The sequence below is a fragment of the Triplophysa dalaica genome, chromosome 13, assembly GCF_015846415.1.
Source record: "Triplophysa dalaica isolate WHDGS20190420 chromosome 13, ASM1584641v1, whole genome shotgun sequence".
Taxonomy (NCBI): Eukaryota; Metazoa; Chordata; class Actinopteri; order Cypriniformes; family Nemacheilidae; genus Triplophysa; species Triplophysa dalaica.
The window spans coordinates 11,353,423-11,368,302 of NC_079554.1; the positions used below are offsets into that span (position 1 = coordinate 11,353,423).

Sequence of the window (14,880 nt, forward strand, 5' to 3'; positions counted from 1 at the left end):
CGGAGAGGATTGTGTTTTTCCCGTCTATATATGGACAGGATTGGTTAATGCTTGTTTGTACTCCCTCCTCTCAGAGCATATTAGTGGCCGAAAAGTATATCCTATCCCATCAGTGATGATAGTTTCCTCGTGCTAAGAAGAAAGCCAACCCACGATGACATCCTATTGGCTAAGAACACACTTGAACTTACTAAACAATGTTAAGAGCACAATACAACATTATCAGACGAGAGAGCCAACTTTACTTGCAACTAGTTCATGAGTGCCGTATGCATTATTGTGCTCCTAAACATCTCTGTGAAAACTTTAAATCATAAATAATAAATCGCACGCGAAACCCCAGTTGTGCAAGTCATGATGTATATATTGAGGAAAGGACAACAGATGTTTAAGTATTATTGAATTGTATGTGATGATGTAGGCTCTTGATTTACACTGATGTAAAGATGGATTTGAATTGTTTATTATCCTCTTAACCACAGCTGTAAACCAAAGCCTTCGCCTCATTCTGGAGACCATTCGCCGTCGAGGCTCCTAGAGATCACAGTATTATCAATAGTTACACTCAGGCTGGTATCGAAATGTTTGAAGCCCCCTCCAGACTCATAAAAATCGATTGATTTGGCTGTCCGGTAGAGGGGGGAACAATCAGGGGGGTACACTGGAGGGTCTTCCAGATAGGATGGTTGGATTGAGAAATGAAAAATACGGAAGGGAACCTAGAAACACAAAACACTGTAAGTGCTGTTTCTGCAAACATTTTAGCACCTAGCAGTAGAATAATAGTAGAAATAGTAGAACATAAACTGACAATAAAGAGCATTGTTGTCTTTGCATGTTGCCTTAAATTGCATGACTTCTAACTACTGTTATCACCAGTGTGCCAAATGACAAACATTTTTGACAGGTGCTGCAACAACCATCAAAACCATCCGGCTTTAATAAGCAATACAAGAACTCCAGTTTTATCTCATGGAATCCACAGATACTTAACACACGTAGAAAAATAAGTTTCCCATCTCTCCCGATGAACTTGTGGACTCCTATCAACGTTTGAAGGCAACGTTTACTATTGTCCATCTGTACCATCTTTTCAACAATCACATCCTCACATCTAAATCACCACCGTTTTAAATAAGGAATATAAGAACTCTAGATCCTGCTCATTAGATGTGAACTGATGAATTTAAGACATGTTTATATTTATATTTTACAGACGCAAAGCCACTTACATTGCATGATACTATACAGTTGTTTCTGAGGATATGCAATCCCTTGAAATCGTGCCCCTGACCTTGGCGTTGATATCCCCATGCACTAACCACTGAGTTACAGGAAAGCTGTTCATGCATTTTCTTATGAAACCCACAGATACCTCACAGAAAAATAAGCTCCTGATATCTCTCGATAAACTTGTGGACAACTATCAACTTGAGCTGACATGTGCCAAAGTTTGATGTTGTACATCTGGACCATCTCTTACATAATGGTCAGCCTCAATTCTTGACGTGTCTCCTCTGACATTTCAGCAACTTGACGAGCTTACTCTCTATTTTGTTTCTATCTGGTCTTACTGGAAAATGAAAGAGTAAAATGCAAGTAAAATTAAACAATTGAAGACTTGGAAGTTCTTGTCCAAGTCAATTGAGTAAGGATTGACCGGAAAGACCATTCGCCATCACAGCCTCCTTGAGATCACAATTTCATCAATAAAGATCTATTGCACACTCCAGCTGGAACATTTGTTTTTCTTTGTGAGGATACAAAATTCTACACTCACTAGATAGCATATTTTAAGGTGACACTAGCTGACAGAATAGTGTATTACGTTTACTATGCCGTCATAATCGTTCAGAACAATTCTTATTAAGTCCTGTTTTATGCTTCGCTTTCTTATTTTGTCCTGTTCTCTTTTACAAAAAAAGGATGCCTGTACGAAATAAGCAAACAAATAAAACAGCATCCACTCCGAAGCACTAAACTGGCTGAGGTGCTGATTATTTAAATTAGCCATTATGTATATTGTTTTGGATTTCTGAATATAGATCATCCAAAAAATTACAAACTGGACCCTTCAGTAAAAAAACAAATAGACACATCCCAGATGTGTTAAACATATTAAATGTTAAACATTTACACATTAGAACTGAATTTGCTGTAGTGCTTTTCATTTACGTTTTAATAAATGAGTATGTGTTCGGTGGATAACTCTTTTCATTACGATGTCGTTGGTTTTAAATCTAGCAATTCTAGAAATCTTTTAAACGTATCCCTATCTCTTCGGATGCAATATCTTTTTAGGGAAATAAACATTTAAGAATACATCATTAATTTAAATCTAACTAAGAAATAAAGAGAACATTGCTGCAAACTAGTTTAAACACTGGGTAGCAATGTAACATTAGTTTTATATTAGCATAGACATGGCACAAATCCATTATCTAAGGAACAATGATAAAGTGCAGGGCAAATAAGGATCAGCGATCAGACCCGATTCTTCCTAAAGGCAAACTATACTCAAGTTGCGTGGGGCCCCTGCACCACCAGGGGGCCTCCTTGAGTACCGAATCAAAAACACTTTAATGAAACAAGAGTGTTAATAATTCTCTCGTAATTGTCTTTCTTCTGCAAAACACAAAAGAAGACATTTAGATAAATGTTGGTATAAGAAAACCATTGCTCCCCATTAAATTGCAATGGTTTTGTACCATATAATTTATTATGTGCTTTTTTCTTAATAACGTATATTCTTTCTGAATCTTTCTAAACATGTTGTCGATCATAAAAGCACGAAGTTGGAGAACATTTTAAGAGATGGTGATTGATTGTGTGCATAACGTTAATTAAAGAAAGAACGCGTTTAATTGTATATAAGGTGCTTGATTCCTCATCGTTTTTAGGTTGTAAGGGGACACATTTTTCGCGTTTATAAATAATTCTTACAATGATGTTACGTCTCAGCCAGATCTGATTAAAAAATGATCAAAAGCTATTAAACATTTTAATTCATTGGAGTTACGTAGTTGGTTGGTCTTCTTCCGCATGGCATGTGTTTAAACACATTGATGATACAAAAGCAAACTAAAAGTGACAGAAATCAACATTTATCTTCTGCTCTTTGATTTCGTGTGAAGAGCAGCGATAAATAGCTAAAAAAAAACTGATGGGGGAGAGTTTTAAAGACAACCACGTGACTACCGAAGACGTGCAGTTTTGAGCTCCCATGATGCATTGCACCCTGAACTTTACTATCATCAGTATTATATAGTGTTTTATTTTTATTATTTAAATATAAATCCCGACCGCTTTTAACGTTACATGTGTGTTGTATTAAGCTGGTTTAGTTAACTTAACTTGAGAACGGATTGTTAGTTACCGTCAATGAAGTTTGTGTTTTTGTTGGTGTGATTCAGTCACTCTACCCTTAAATATTCAATACACTCATGTTTCGCCTCATATCGCATAAATCTTTCGCCTTTTACTAAAGATTTCCGTGGGGAGGAACACAATGAGTATCAATTAATTTTTGTTAGCCCCACCTTGACGTGGGGTTCCTTTTGCAGTTAAAAAATAGAATTATATCAGGTTATGAAATTACGATAAAGAGGCATATTGTCGTAACAAAAATGGATATCACGATAATGTGTATTTATGAAACCGAAATGTAGCATGCGGAGGAGACTATGTGTGGGAGCTAGCAGGTCTACAGCAATTTAAAAATAGTTACTTCCTTCCGTTTTAAACATGTGGTTTCTACATTTTTAAACAAACAAGTTTTTAAACGTCAGCACTCGTTTCAGTTCACATGTGATGAAATCACTACGTCACTGACTACAGAGCATTCGTATTATCTGGTTGTTCAATAGTATGTTTTTCTTACGTTCTTAAATGCAGGTCTGTATTCGTATTTATTTCTTCAAAAAGTCGAAACACAAAGGCTTCATGTTTTTTTATAAACCATCAACTGGAAAAGCACAGAAGTACAAAGTGATTGGATTTCATCATACTCCTCAAGCTTCTTACCTGCAGTTTTTTATGTCACATCAGCATGGTAAGGGTTGTATGATAAAGTTTATCAGAGAAGGTAGAAAATGTCGGACAAAGGTGAGCTCAGATTCATTTGGCGAATAAAATACATTAACACACACTAATAGACTGGAAATGAACACACTGTGTTTTCATAACATATAATAGTTACTGTGGTAAAAGATGCAAGTGTTAGAAGTGGAAAAAACATCCATCAAAATGTTGTCATGGTAAATGGTGGAGGATTTAATCCAGCTATATTTCTTTTTTCTCTTTATATCATGTTCAATCCATTCATCACTAATAAACACGTTTCCCACTCAAATATAAAAAATTATATTTCTTTAGTTGTGTGCTTGTATGCCTGTAATATGCTGGGCAAGCATGACATTGCATTTTCCATTGTGTTAGAATCACAAGGTAATTGGTTGTGGCTAGATACAGCAACGGACGGAAGTGATGCAAAATCGCCATAAAATTACAATAAATTACATTAGCTAATGCATACACCAACCCCACCCTAAACCTCACCTTACAATAAAAAAGTAAGTTACTCTCGTAAGCGTGACAAAAAAGAAGTGGTATTGAAGTGCGCATGCCCATGGAGGAAGCTCTATACTTTCTAATCTAAACCAAGCTGAACTCAACCCCTAGTACTACAGACCTATGCTACAGACCATCATGAGACTGCCCCTGATGGGAGGAGCATGTACAGAGCTAAAGACAGTAGGGTGGAGCTCCATTAAGTTTAAAGACAAACATCAAACCGAGCGAAGTTTTTCTAAAAAGGAAGCAGACAAGAGATTAAAAAATGAATGAAAAAGATCCAACCACAGAAGGAAATCAGAGTTCTGGAAGTGGACGTGTGGATGGAAAATGCAGCAAAGAGGATTGGATGGTAAGAACATGGTTTGGAAATTCTTGGGAGAAATACAAGCAATGCAATGGTCCATCTGTTTTGGAGTGGGGGCCTCAAAAATTGTTAAATTTGATAAAGCAGGTATCGAAATGAAAGAAGGTGGCTTGTTCTCTGAGATTTAAATGTTTGTTCATCGAAAGGTACATCTGCTAGCTAGTAACCTTATGTTGACTTGTTTCCTGTGATACCGAGTAGATGAGTTTACTCATGCTTGTATCAACTTTATGGTCAGCGTGTTTACATATAACCTTTATTTGACTCATTAACTGTTTTGACGGTATGATCTGTTGTATATTTAAGATGTTTGATGCATGGGTCTGGGTTTGAAGCAGCACATGGTTATTGTTTAACTTCTAGAATCGGCACGCTGGTTCAAACAGGATGTCTGTTAGAAGATTATTCTGATGTTTTCTGACCTGCTTGTGGTTGCAGAAATTTCAGTGTCCCTTATCTGACCCAAAATTTTCCAAAGATGACTTTAAGAAGACATGGAAGGAATGTCAGAACGAGAGCTTCTGGTATAGAGGTAAAAACACACAGACACATACTGAACACTTCTGCAAACAGGGTTCACTACCTCTGTATGAACATATACCCGACTGATGTTTTGTGTTCTGTTTAAAAGGTGTGCTGGGCTTTAACAGATCATATTTAGAGTAGTTGGCTTGTGTGTTTTAACCCTTCCCCCTTAGATGAATGAATGCTCAAGAATGTTTTCCAGAAAAGGGATAATGAAGGAAGAATGAGGGCCCCTTTTTGCTCCGTGCTTATGTTTAAACTGGTATTTGGTTTAGCATTTGCACTTTGTTTGTGTAGGACACATGAGGTCTGTCTGGTAGTTATCAGCAGCTGCTAGTGATCTGTTCAGAGCTAGTGTCTGTAAGGCTCCTATAGTGCCCTAAACTTAGCAGCCCCTGCATTCACAGCTCAACTTAGTACATCACATCTGAAACAATTTATTTAGTTAAAGTTTCTTTAGGTAAGGAGTTAATTTTTTCCAGTGTTTGTCCTTGTGGTATGTCTCCACAGCTCTTCCTCTGTCTGTCGCCAGTATGACTGTGACTGGTGGCCTTATGTACAACGGTAAGACTTTGATGCGAAGCCTCATTTAAAGCTCATATGCAGTAAATGAATTTTTGTAATATGATTGATGTTTAACAATACTCTGTTTGAACAAAACAAGTGCGCTTTAAATGAAGGGAAACGTTTCATAACACAAACCCCTTTGTAATTTGCGATTTTATGCTTGTCTTTTTAACAGGTGTGTGGAATAAGTCAAAGCGATTTGGGTATTTCCCTAAACTGATTTGTAAGTTCAAGCGCTTGATAACTTGAATGTATCACTTCATATCATGCATGGTCTTTTATTATTCCTATACTCAACAATTTTTTGTTGAAATACGATTCATAAACTGTTCACTTAAAAAGTGATAGTTCAACCAAAAACGAAAATTCTTGTGTCATTCACTCACCCTCTTGTCATTTCAAACCTGTTTGACTTCTCCAGAACACAAAATAATATATTTTAAAGATGAAAATGTTGGTAACTGAACAATGGCGGTACCCATTCGCTTCTATTGTGCAGTGACAAAACCAAAGAATCTAAAACTAAACTAAAACTAAAATCATTTATTCCTCAAAATATCTTCTTTTGTGTTCTGCATAAGAAAATTATACAGGTTTAAAATGACAAGGATGAGTAAATAATGTCAGAATATTTAGGTGAACTATCCCTTTACATTTCTACTTTTTCTGCAGTGGCGGGTATTGTAGGTTATGCAGTAGGCAAAGCCTCTTATATCCCGACTTACAGAGAGAAGTTCAAAAAACTGGGGTTTGGTCCAGGGTTTGGACCTCCTGGATTTAGAGCTGGTGGCTTTGGACCTGGTGGCTTTGGACCTGGACACAAGTAAGGCATTGTGCATGCGTTCGAGCAGCTCAACGTGTGTGTGGATTTTTTGCTTGCAGGGTACCAAAATTACTTTCGTTAATATTATCCTGTAAACAGGCATTGCATCCATGTGTGTGAAAAATGCAAGCAACAGGGTGCGGAGGCCTCCACAACTGCACTTGATGCGCCCACTCAGAGCTGAGGTAAAACAACACGACACGCCTAAGCACACCCTTAGTTACACAATAACCTAGAAACACCTATGGATCAACACACTAACCCCCCCCCCTTATGTGTATATGGCTGAACCCTATACCCACTGACACCTGTTGGCCTACATACTAAACCACATGTTGTCCAAGCTGTAGGTAAATCTCTTCATTTTTGTGTTGCAGGGTCATTCGAATCAGGAGGACACGGTTCTTTACTTAATATTTATACAATGTGTTTTTTAAATAAATAAAAATTTGCTTTAAAAATATGATGCAACAGGTTTTTTTGGTACGGCTCAAATGGTAAAACATTGCACTAGCAACACCAAAGGTACTGGGTTTGATAAGGTAGAAAAATACATACTGAAAAGTTTATCTTGATGCAACTTTGAGGGTGGTTTTCCGGACAGGGCTTAAGACTAGTCCCAGATTAATTTAAATGTTTAAGGTGTCTTGATCAAAAACAACTTACAATGACATATCTCAAAAAAAGATCATTGCAATCGTTTTGTCTTGACATACACAACAGTAATGTTTTTTTGTAAAGTATGTTTTTTAAACCACCTTAAATATCCCAGTTAAAATAAGGCCTAGTCCTGGTGTAAGCCTAACCCTCTATGGGAAACCGACCCATAATGGCCTAATGTTAGTATTTAAAACAATTTCATATGGCCACCAGGGGGCGCCAAGACACCACAATAGAGTTTCTTCACCATGCAGGTACCCAAGACGAAAGGATGCGCCCAAATACCCCCACTTGCGGTCTTGGCAACTTGCATAAGTTCGTAGTAAAACGTAGTGTTTCATATATTATTGGTGAAAACTCCAGAATTATGTTTTTTTGTAAAACCTCTTTTTATCTCATAATTAGAAACACTATATTAATTAACGTTATATGTTTGCACTTGCTAAGTGTGTCCCATCGGGTAAGAAATACTACACGCTCACTTAGGATCTTCACGCCAACTAGAACACTAGGGCCAAAAACAAGAAATATGTCATGAAAGTAGTCAAGTGGTCAAGTGCAAAGACCGCAAGTGGGGGTATTTGGACGCAGCCAAAGACAGGGGGCACAACCAAGTACCAAGGGAGCCTCAAAATTACTTTAATAATTTAAAAAGCTTTACAGAAAACTAAATTTTAAGATATTTCTTAGGGTTTGTTTATTTGTATTATGCCAGGGTCACTATAGGGTATAAATTGTGAGGGGGGTCCTTGAAATATTGTTAGCAAACTGTGGGGGCCTTGAGGTCAAAAAGGTTGCAGCTGTTGCCAAACTACACAATGTTCATTGATTCAAATAAAATGCCTTCAATACATTAATGATGGAACCATATATGCCTCAGACAACAGTGATGGTTAAGCAGTAATAGATGGACTTGAAGAAACACACTTCCATTATCCTTTTTGACAAATTAAATTAATTATAGACAAAAAGTGATAGTTTACCCCAAAATAAAAATATCTGATTAATTCACCCTAGACTTTTAACAAACCTGTATTATAAAAGCGGGTTAACCGATTTCCGAATTACGCTTTAGACAACTGAGTCAGGCCGAGTACCAAAACAACCTTGAAGCCAATCAGCACTAAGGTGGACTAAGGTGCACATGATGGACATTAGCCGAGCCGAGTGCTGACGAAAGCGAAAGCTGGGTGTAAGGGTGTGTTTGTTTCGGTGATTTGAAAATCAACAACGGAGAGAAATCGAACACTCTGCCTTTAATCTGCAAAAGTGCCCCAAATTGATTGCTTTCGTACATTATTCAAATACCTTCTTTTGTTTTGAACAGAACAAAGCCATTTTTCCTACTATGGTATCAATTGTGGCCAAGAATTGTTTGGTTACAAGCATTCTTCCAAATATCTTTCTGTGTTTATTTGGAACACGTCGAGAGGGAGTAAATGATGACAGAATTTTTATTTAGGGGAGAACTGTTCCTTTAATTGTATTTTACCTTTACACACAAAAAGAATCAAATAAAGCATGACAATAAATGTCTATAATTTCATGTCTAAGTTCAAAAGTTCAATGAATTCTAGCCATAAATAAACAAGCACTTTATCTATGATCAAGGCCAAGACACTGTAATATTTGTAACATCATAGATGTTGATGATACCATTGGTCCAAGTCCATTTTTTTTCATAAGATAACTGGTTATCTGAACTGCTTATTTAGGGAAGATTATTTAAGCCACATTTCCATTAGAGAAACAAACTTTATTTCTGGGTTTATGGTAAATAATCCAAAATGATTTTCAAATATGTATTTGGTACTGTTGACAGAATTTTGTTATTAATAAAAACATATGCCTGTTAAAAGGATTAACCTCAAATCAGCTTACAGCAAAGAAGCATGTTTGTTGTATGCAATCAATGCCAAATAGGGTAAAGAGTTTTATTCCAACAAATTTGCATTTACTTTCAAAACCGAGACTTGCTTCTAAAAGTACATTAATCTCCAGTGTGAATTGGATTGAAGCTTTGGGCCTGATCTGGCAGAATGAGGCATGAATCCACAAAAGTCCCTTCATCTCGATGTTGTCAACTCATTGAAATCCTTCAAAAAGTGCATCAACCTCATTCATCCCAGGTATCTCCGTACTTGGTCTTTTTTACTGGTGGGGAAAGAAAGGACACAAAAAAACAAACATTATGACTCTGGGGTGAGGATATAAATAGTTTTTAAATAACTAAGTTTGTATATAAATATGAAATCAACTTTTTTACTATAAATTTATCAACTAATGTTACCAACTCAGAAACTTGATTACATAAAAACAGCCCTAGTCGTATCACTTTACACCAAGTGAAAACATTACTTAAAACATTACATACTATAGAACAACTTTGAACATGGCTTATGTTGAGATAGGTGACCAAGGGCAGTCTAGGGAGGATCCAGGTTCTATAAGGGCCATAAAGTTACTTTGATCCACCCAGTTGTCCTATCATCTCTGAGCTTGTCATATAACTAGTTATATATATAAAAATGTAATGGTCTTTTTTTATTTTTTTTCCACCACTGTATAGATGACTGGTGTGGATGTCTTTATAGAGTTCATAAAAAAATCCCTTCAAATATACAGATTGTAGAATCTCACCTTCCCTCTTAGGTGATGCTACCCCGGCTTGTGGTTTTAGCAGTGTTTCAGCTTTTTGCGTGAGAGTGACCTCATAATTCTCTCTGTTCTTACTGCGCAAATCCTCATACAACACGGCCTTCTTCTTGGGCACATCGTCATCTGGGTAGAGCGGAGCTTCAGGACAGGTTTAAATTAATAACCAATCAGATGATATTTCAATAACAAATTTATGTGTTTAACAGAAATGCATATCACATTATATGGTGAAATTACATGTAACTGTACGCAAATATATAGTAATACACAGTAGTTGAGGTTAAGGTCGCAGAACTTGAATTTGTAGTTCATAAAAGTGGCGGTACCTTGAAGAGGATCGTCATCTCCGATGCCCACAGGACCAGAATCACTAAAGCCAGAACTGGGGGTGTCGTAGGATTGGGAGGGGGTGCTGTAGGTATAATCGCTGGTGTAATTGCTGTATGTCTCAGTCCCAGAGCTGAGATCTGACTGGATCACTGACTTAGAACCAGGCGGTTGAGATTCCGATGGATTTGCATCTTCGAAGTCTGATTGGTTTAAACTTAAAAAAAGAAAAAAACATAGCAGGCACAAAAATGTTATGTTGAAAATTAAACAATGAACACATATATATGCAAGAAAAGTGTCTTAAATGCAATGTCCAAAAAAGAAAATGTTCATACTCAGAAGGCACTTGATGCAGACGTCCCTGTCGCAGCGCCTCTCCAAGAGGGGAGTTTCCCAATTTCATAAACTTTTCTTGACAGACCCTCATGTATGACATTTTTCCACTTATGTATCCAAATATGCCAGCAACTGCAAACAAAAATCACATACATCCTGAGGCTCTTGGGAAAATATTGCATTTGAAGTACTCCACCTTCTGATTTAAGTTGCTTTTATATTAGTGACTGATGTTCAAAATACTTACTCGCAACTTTGGGAAGTGAGCCAAATCTAGGCGATGGAGCAACAACTCCTGGGGACAAATAATAGTAGAAACACATTTCAGGGTTGAAACTGGGCCATTACATAAGCCAAAGGTAGGCCAGAGTTATCAATGAAGAACAAAATTAGGAAAAAATGAGTGCGATGACAACAGATGAAACAAATAAATAGAATATTGAGTATTGTAAACTGATTGACATCTGGTATAGCCCCAGTAGTGGTCTCATCACATCCTAAATGACACAGTTACAAAAATAAAATAAATATTATATAGAGAAACGCACCTCTAGATACTAATACCTGAGCGACTGCCATAGCAACTGCAGAAAAAGGCAAAGCTACGAATAACAAGAGAGATGATGCGTTACACAAGTTCTCATACTAGGCATACAAATTTGACAGAATAGATTTAAAGAGATTATAACTTGTCATTAAATTGTAGAGCACCTACATCTGTACCAGAAGCTTTCAGAATTACACTCTCTGAAGACACGCCTCTCTTCGTCATTAGGAATATAAGCCGCCCCTGCAGGACCCTGCAAAGACAAAATTGTGTGACAAAGCATATAAGAACAAAGTAAAATGAAAATAAATAAAATTACATAAGGGTGATTTTTGGGTGAACTATCCCTTTAAGAATAAGCCGTAAACTAACGTTAGACTTTACCTTCCCAGATCCATGTGGGATTTGAGCAGGCGGAGTAAATCCAGATGATGCTTGCGACATGACTAGCGTTAAGGTGTACAGTGCGATTAGAACCTCACCAATAAATTTGCAGAATACATTAGATTACGCATTAGTATTTACTATTCAATAGACATGACCTCCAGTCGACTCTTTTTCAGAAAACAAACACTTAACCCGGAAGTTGAGTCGCTTAAACGGAAGTACAAGTCGCCCGAGAAGGGCTCTGCGAAGCACCAATGAAAAGTCCTCCAACGAGCTTGGATGAGAATTTGTTTTTTATACACGTATGCTTTCTGCGTTTGTATGTGATTTTATTCATATTTGTATATTCGTATTTATTAATTCTCCGTAAGAAAAACTTAAGGCAGTTAAAAGTCCCGTGCTAGGCATTTAACCAAATACCAACCAAAGAAAATAACAACTTATCACACGTTCATGGACACATTAACGACAAAATAAAATCTATTTATATATTGACTTATTATTTATTGGTTGTGTCGCTATTTTTATATTAAATTATTTGCAATTGTACAACGTGCGAATGCCTGTGTGCATTTCCCCACACATTTACCAACCAGTATGATAATTGATTTGCTTCTATGAAGTGCACATTGAAAAATGAAACCTCAAAACAACATGGTTTTACAAATATATTTATTTTAAATGATATACTTTAATACAACGGCAAACAACCACAGAACAACCTCATCCAATCCAGTAGCCGTCTGTGTTGACTGATAGCAAAATCAGCCAATAGAATGGTGCGCGTGCGTGAGACAGGCGGGGTTTAGCTCCGCAATCTTGACACTCCAACTCCCCTATCAGAGGAACGGATTGTCAAAGCCGTTAGGCAGCGCTGCTCCAATCTGATGGACAGGGAGGTGGGCACGTTGTCATTCGTCGAGTTTTTAGGTGTTTTGCGAAAAACACCGAGAAGATAACGTTTAAGATCGCGAATGCACAGACAGCCCGATGAACAGTAGAAATCAACGGATGTAAGAGTTGTAAAGCTCGCGCCGTCTCATCTTTTGGAGAGAATAGTCAACGGGGGTTTCAGCGTTAGCGCGAGCAGGCTAACGTTAACTGACGAGGAAAAGCGCAGCTGCTCTATAAAAGGTAAGAGAGGCCGATTTCTGTTTATTACACCTCAAATCACGGACGTTTTGGTGTAAGATTGAGAGAGCAAGGTTTCACTTCTAACGCTTATCGGTTGTCTTATCAGATGTACCTTTCCTTTTAGGTTATTAGTAAGCAGTTGTGTTGTGTTGACCTGCATTTGAAGATGAGCGCAGTTTAGTGGCTGTGTCACAAAATCTAAACGGCTGTTTGGCGAGACAGCATAACTTGATCGTACTTTGCAATAATGATCATGTGTAATATGTGATCTTTAAAACGTTTACTACTTAACCAAGCTCAAGTCTACACGCATAAGCCATTATGTAACTTTTTTATTGTGGGATGAGAGTTTGTACGGTATGAAACCTGAAATAAACATTTTAGGGAACATACTTGGGGGGGGGGATAACGTTACAGTTGCAAAGTTATAATTTAGAAACATTACTTATTACATTAATGGACATATACTGTATCAATTGCAGGTAGGGTGTAACCAAAATGTGTTTTAAAACCACCTTGATTCTCTGTGTTTGGAGGATATCATAGCTGTCCTCTTCCTGGAAGTCGAGTGATTTTGTAAATGTACTTCTCACGATTTATTTCCTTCTTGTGAGAAGTGTTAGTGGTTGAATTATTAATCCGCAGACGTTGGTGACTGTTGATCCAGACACCTCTTTTTTTTCCTACGTGCCTAATAAAATCACTTGAAAGGTCCACTATTGTTTAATAGGTGTCTTATGCAAACATGCACATGAGTCATAAATGATGCTAACAGCCTCTCAGCATTTGGTGCCAGCGACAGCAGTATGTTGAACAGTGTACAGAGAAGAGTTCACACTCCTGATTTGAGCTTTGAGGGGAGTGTGAACATTCTGGTCTTTGAGTGCAACGTACTGTGTTTGCCGTAAACAGAGACGGATGCTGGGGATCATTGCACTGATGTTCAAATTTGTGAACCTTATTCTCTGTAGGTGGGATTTAACCCAACATTTCAACAGGATGAAATACACTACAAGACTTTTTTGCACCAAATGTTCAGTCTGGACTTGTTGCAGAAAGTCTGTGCCAGTCTGCAGATTTGATCAGTTATTCAGTGTTTCTATCTGAAACTTTCAAAAGATCTGCAAGTGTGTGATGTCTAGTTAAAAGAAATCTGTTCAGATTTAAAAAGTCTTGTAGTGTATTCTAGCCATAAGAATAAAGCAAGAATAATAATGAAACAACCCCATCACACCAATAATTGGGTAAAATTGTGTACAGACATGATTGTTTTGTGTTGTTACTTTTATGAACGATTAAACTTCGGGGTCTGTTGACTTTGGTCAGTAGGTCACCCGGAACAACTTAGCAACCACACACCAATGTGCTAAACAACAGTCAGAATTTTGTAATGACAACCCACCTTACCTACCACTTAGCTGCACTTCTTCAGAAAGTGTGTTAAAATATATACTTTTTTATTTAAGATACTCACAATGAAAATATAGTAGGCTATAGATTATTCTGTCTTCCAGTGAAATCAGTCATCAAAGTGTTTGATATATTTTATTATCTGCCCTGATATTATTACTCCCTTATATCAGAATAAAATGATCCTTTTTGCTTTTTGGATCGATAGCCTTGTAAATAGTCCCATTTAATATTTGTTCTCTGTAATTGCCTCTACGCGGGAACTAATGCCTCGTGGTAATTAGTCCTCCATAAAGCAATATGGTCGTAATCCAGGGGAATCAGTTTGTCATTTATGGGGCGGGGGAAGGGATGTTTTGTCATCACTTGTCTAATGATGCATTATAATTTATATCTAAATTTGCCTGAGGTTCATGTGTTTTACACCCTCTTCTTATTTAAAACATTATTAAGGGAATCACAACATAAACTCTTGCGCAACTTCAAGTTTATATGGTATGCAGTATGCATTACATGTGTGTGGCTCTCTCATTTTTCCCTTCGAGAACCTCTTAACTTTTCATG

General features: G+C 37.2%; 3 protein-coding genes and 1 non-coding gene across 4 annotated transcripts in view; 3 read left to right on the forward strand and 1 right to left on the reverse strand.

Moving 5' to 3' along the window:
• Positions 1-3,437: 3,437 nt before the first annotated feature.
• On the forward strand, positions 3,438-3,553 carry LOC130434999 (U5 spliceosomal RNA). Its single transcript, XR_008908768.1, has one exon. It is a non-coding gene; the product is annotated as a U5 spliceosomal RNA (small nuclear RNA).
• Positions 3,554-4,592: 1,039 nt separating this feature from the next.
• ociad2 (OCIA domain containing 2) lies at positions 4,593-7,317 on the forward strand. Its single transcript, XM_056764822.1, has 7 exons — positions 4,593-4,924; positions 5,378-5,471; positions 5,975-6,028; positions 6,207-6,254; positions 6,704-6,854; positions 6,954-7,039; positions 7,232-7,317. Exons 1-6 carry the CDS (start codon positions 4,838-4,840, stop codon positions 7,036-7,038), a joined length of 519 nt encoding a protein of 172 aa, XP_056620800.1. The 5' UTR covers positions 4,593-4,837; the 3' UTR covers position 7,039; positions 7,232-7,317.
• Positions 7,318-9,253: 1,936 nt separating this feature from the next.
• Positions 9,254-11,974, reverse strand: ociad1 (OCIA domain containing 1). Its single transcript, XM_056764542.1, has 8 exons — positions 11,770-11,974; positions 11,554-11,638; positions 11,387-11,440; positions 11,086-11,133; positions 10,838-10,970; positions 10,499-10,716; positions 10,155-10,310; positions 9,254-9,668 (listed from the first exon to the last, which is right to left on the reverse strand). The coding sequence occupies exons 1-8, from the start codon at positions 11,827-11,829 to the stop codon at positions 9,631-9,633; spliced, it is 792 nt and encodes a 263-aa protein (XP_056620520.1). The 5' UTR covers positions 11,830-11,974; the 3' UTR covers positions 9,254-9,630.
• Positions 11,975-12,634: 660 nt separating this feature from the next.
• fryl (furry homolog, like) overlaps positions 12,635-14,880 on the forward strand; it is a 79,678-nt gene continuing 77,432 nt past the window's right edge. The window contains exon 1 of the mRNA XM_056764840.1: positions 12,635-12,906. The gene's annotated coding sequence lies outside the window, so the exon portion shown is untranslated. The remainder of the gene's footprint in view (positions 12,907-14,880) is intronic.

Bases quoted from the DNA above. Each gene is read 5' to 3' on its own strand.
- ociad2 (XM_056764822.1), top strand. From the start codon at position 4,838: ATGAATGAAAAAGATCCAACCACAGAAGGAAATCAGAGTTCTGGAAGT. The intron at 5,472-5,974 runs GTAAAAACACAC...ATGTCTCCACAG, and splicing joins CGAGAGCTTCTGGTATAGAG to CTCTTCCTCTGTCTGTCGCC. The intron at 6,855-6,953 runs GTAAGGCATTGT...TCCTGTAAACAG, and splicing joins GGCTTTGGACCTGGACACAA to GCATTGCATCCATGTGTGTG.
- ociad1 (XM_056764542.1), bottom strand. From the start codon at position 11,829: ATGTCGCAAGCATCATCTGGATTTACTCCGCCTGCTCAAATCCCACAT. The intron at 11,134-11,386 runs GTGCGTTTCTCT...ATTTGTCCCCAG, and splicing joins TCAGGTATTAGTATCTAGAG to GAGTTGTTGCTCCATCGCCT. The intron at 10,971-11,085 runs GTAAGTATTTTG...TTTTGTTTGCAG, and splicing joins CTCACTTCCCAAAGTTGCGA to TTGCTGGCATATTTGGATAC.